Source organism: Aplysia californica, unplaced genomic scaffold (genome assembly GCF_000002075.1).
Source record: "Aplysia californica isolate F4 #8 unplaced genomic scaffold, AplCal3.0 scaffold00507, whole genome shotgun sequence".
Classification (NCBI taxonomy): Eukaryota; Metazoa; Mollusca; class Gastropoda; order Aplysiida; family Aplysiidae; genus Aplysia; species Aplysia californica.
In genome coordinates, this window is record NW_004797777.1 from 580565 (window position 1) to 584565 (window position 4001).

The 4001-nt window shown below is 41.3% G+C and overlaps 1 protein-coding gene across 1 annotated transcript in view; it reads left to right on the forward strand.

The window, feature by feature from the left end:
* Nucleotides 1-4001, forward strand: part of LOC101852114 (organic cation transporter-like protein) — a gene marked incomplete at its 3' end in the record, with an annotated part of 9807 nt that overhangs the window by 2839 nt on the left and 2967 nt on the right. Inside the window, 1 exon segment of the mRNA XM_013086805.1 lies at nucleotides 3781-3900. Coding sequence (XP_012942259.1) covers nucleotides 3781-3900 — 120 coding nt within the window.

The following is a 4001-nucleotide window of genomic DNA, read 5'->3' on the forward strand; positions in this document are numbered from 1 at the left end:
AGAGAGAGAAAGAGAGAGGGAGAGAGAGAAAGAAAAAGAGAAACAGAGAGAGAAAGAGAAAGAAAGAGAAGACGGGAGGGGGTGGGGGCACGGCAGAGAAAGTGAAAGAAAACCTGTTGACAGCAAAGGAACTAGGACAGTCGCAATAACCTTCGTTCATCTCTTAGATTTGCCTAAAATATATTTTGTTGTCTATTTTGTTTTCCTTTCAATACTGGGGTGCACTGACCTTGCCGACATAAAATTATTGCTATTATTATTAATACTCTAATCATTTTAAAGATTACCAGGGTGAAAAGAAAGGGGAGGGGGGATGAGAGGTTGGAGCAATGCTGCGGTATTCACTTCCTCCAGGTTACCCTGCCATAACTATTCAAGTGGCAAGAAAACAGCGACATTGAAGCTATACATAATATACGTCATGCCATGCTCGAGCTGCTGAAAGTGTTAAGCATAATTGACGTAAGACTTTCTTGAAAAGTTGAACAGAAACGATGATGAATTGGTTAGCTGTGGCGTTTTGGGACTCGAAGCTTTCTAGTGCGACACCTTTTAGCTCTCAACGAATTTTTCGAGGTCGGTTCATGTCATTGCTTTCGAATCCGCCTACTCGTGCCTCATTCAGTGCGACCAAAGAGGTTATAAATGCAGACCCAGTTAGCCATATTATTATTATGACACCTGTATCTGTGGTATAGCGAAATTAGGCGCTTTGCTGAAGCACGCAGGAGAACCGAGTTAGATTCCCGAGTGGGTGGGTTAGTGGCAAAGAGGGGGGGGGGGTGGATTTTAATCGAGTGTCTCATTCTTTTTGCAGTGATTTTTTCACTTCGGAGTGAGGCCTGGCCCCTGACAAACAGGTGGAGGCTCGCCTCCTAAATAATCTAAATGTTGTCAATGGGACCAATAAAGCAATAAATCTTCTAACCGGTAATTGGAAGAAATATTCCAACTCATTTGTCTTCTAAATAATATAAAATCTAAGAAATAAAAAGATAAATGGAGCGAACAAAAACATCTGCCTCCCCCACCTTTCCTCGCATCAACGCGTTTCATACATAGCATAATAATGAACTGCGCAATAGATCTGAGACATTTTGTTTTGTTTCGTTGTTTCTTTGAAAAAAAAACAACTAGCACTCACAAACAGGATGATAGTCATTTATTTTTTAGCTTTAGGAAAAGTCAGACGAAAACGAAAGAGGGAAAGACACGAATTCGGAGCAACCAATTTTGTGCCCTCCAACCATTCACATTTGAGACTAAAATAATATGTGAGGCATCGTGGTGAAAACAGGCTCTCGGAAGAAACCGGCATTTTTCCCGGTTGCATAAATTTTATCGATATGTTTTGTTCTGGCTTAACAATCCTTAAGTCCATTTGAAATCAAATTTGGTTTTCTGTGTGGATTTTTACTGAAATCTTTGATTAAAGGTCTGAAAAAATTAAATTGTAACTTTCTGGTCTTCCAAAGACACTCACGCATTGGAAGTCACCAAAATGTGGGGACCATATTTTCGTGTATTTTACCATCTGCGGCATTATGCGACCCTACCACTTTCAGTTGCAGATCTATTTCGATGAGTATTTTTTCCACGAAAGCAAGACAAATAAAAAAAGATTTAATATGACACCACGGTAATTCTGAGCTCTCTGATGATACCAACAACTCTATTTGTCCCCAAGAATGTCGAGTGCCTGATTCCACCTTGTCGTGACACAATAGCGAACATCCTGTCTGTCTTGTGTGTGTGTGTGTGTGTGTGTGTGTGTGTGTGTGTGTGTGTGTGTGTGCGACGGCGAGAGCCTGGTCGCTGTTATATGTGAGGCAGCGTGGTGGAATCAGGCTCTCGTCAACTTTTGATCATGTAGAGTTATCGGTATCATCTTAAAGCTTGTACATTTGTCTTTATTTGGATGAAACAAATATCCATTTATCTTGAATACAAGTCGAGATATTTGCGAAAAAATTAGATGGGGGGTCACTTGTTTTCAGAGGTAAAATTCGGGAGAAAATGGCCGTCAAAGATTAGTTAATTCCTTAGCTTTTTGCGCCTTTAATCAACGTTTTTCGGAAAAATCCACACAGAAATGAGTTCTTTAATAGGCATGAAATGTGTTGATCTAAAAAAGAAATTCATAAAAATCCACAAACCTGCAAATAAAAAAACAAAAAAACAAGTTTCTTCACTTTGATTATTTTGACGAGAGCCTGATTTCACCTCGCTGTCTCACATATTATTATCACTGACTCCAGTCAGACCGGTTTGAGGATGGGGACAATATAGAAGTTAATGCAACACATCTGAGCAACCCCCCCCCCCCCCCCTGACTATTACACCACAGGCGTCGATTTAAACTATTGGAAAGGCACACATATAACCTTATGCAGATACGAGCGCCGTAAAACCTCTACTAAAAAGACTATTGGACACTCTCTTTAAACATAGAACATAATCTTAGTACAACCACTCTCTGGTACAACTTAGCCTAGCCATTTTACCACAGTAGGTCTTTATTTCCTCATTTGAATTTAAAAAAATAATTTTTAAATAGATAAATGAATAAAAAAAGGAAGAGGAAAGAGAGAACGAAAGAAAGAAAGAAAGTAAGAACTCAAGAAATTGTAGGTCCTTTATCGACACAATTTAGATCATTTAGGAGGCCGGCTTTGACCCTGCCTGGGCTAATGCGGGATGAGGTAGATAAAGTAAAGTTGTTCCCGCACCCGATCTGGACATTGGGGATTGCCTTGTTAGTGAGACAGCTTCCTGGGCCTTCTGCATATTGTGGTACGGTGCCCATTTCCTTTCCAAGTCGCCTTTAGTTCCCCGACTCGAAGTGAGGTACCCTTTACTGCTGGGTGGGCAGGAGGGGGCGAAAAATAACCTTGTCCGTTCGGCTTCGGAGACGAGCGCACTAACCCTCTCAATATATTGTCTTGTAGCACAAATACATTGGCATTGGCGTTTGTGGAAATGGGTTCACTTCCCGTATGGGGAGAGTTTTTATCGAATATCTCGGTCTTTCTGTAGAGGAAATTTAAAACAAATTAAAAAAGAAACACCTTCCCCTCCCCACCCTCCAAAATAAAACCCCAACAAAAAGAAAACAAAAACAAAATCCCCAAAAACAAATCCCCCCAAAACCAAAAAATGCCAAGTCGTCTAGTTTTCACATTCAAAAATCCCGCCCCACCCCCCACAAACCCCTCTAGGACACATTAATACATTGCCTCTCCTTTCCTTCTGTGGTTCATGCACCCCATGTAGGGAGCCCCTGACGTTAAACATTGTTTTCCTAACTTAACGACACTGACAATAACAATCTCTATTCATCTCTCAGGGAAGGTGTTTGCAGGAGTAATAATATTACACAAAGCAGTCAAAATAATGTTAGTCATTGACAATCATTTGAATCATAAGTTGTGTGGCGTCGGTGGCCTAGTGGTTAAGCAGGCGGACTCGTAATCGTGAGATTGCGGGTCGGGGGTTCGAGCGTCAGCTCGACCCGAAGTTGTGTCCTTGGGAAAGGCACTTTGCACGGATTTCCCACTTGGCTCGGTCCTTTCGGAGACGGATGTTAAATTCGGAGGCTCCCGCTCTTAAATAACCTAATAGTATTGATAGAGGTGTTAAACCTATACCATTTCACCATTTTCAATCATAAGTTGCTTTTGTCTTCTTTATGAGTAATTCCTGGGTATTACACTGAGGAATAGAAAAGGACTTATGTGAAAATGTTAGACATTGATGATAATGTGTGTGTGTGTTTTCCAGATGCGCGGTGCCTGGTATAAATGACACGTACAAGAGACAGAATGAGGCACATACGATTGCTGTGGACGCCGCAGTTCCAAGAGATGAAGATGGGGCGTATTCGACTTGTGAATTGTACAGGTGGGCTAGTGTGTGTTTTGTGTGTGTGTGTCTGTGTGTGTGTGTGTGTGTGTGTGTGTATCTGTGTGTGTGTTTGTGTGGGTTTGTGTGTGTGTGTGTGT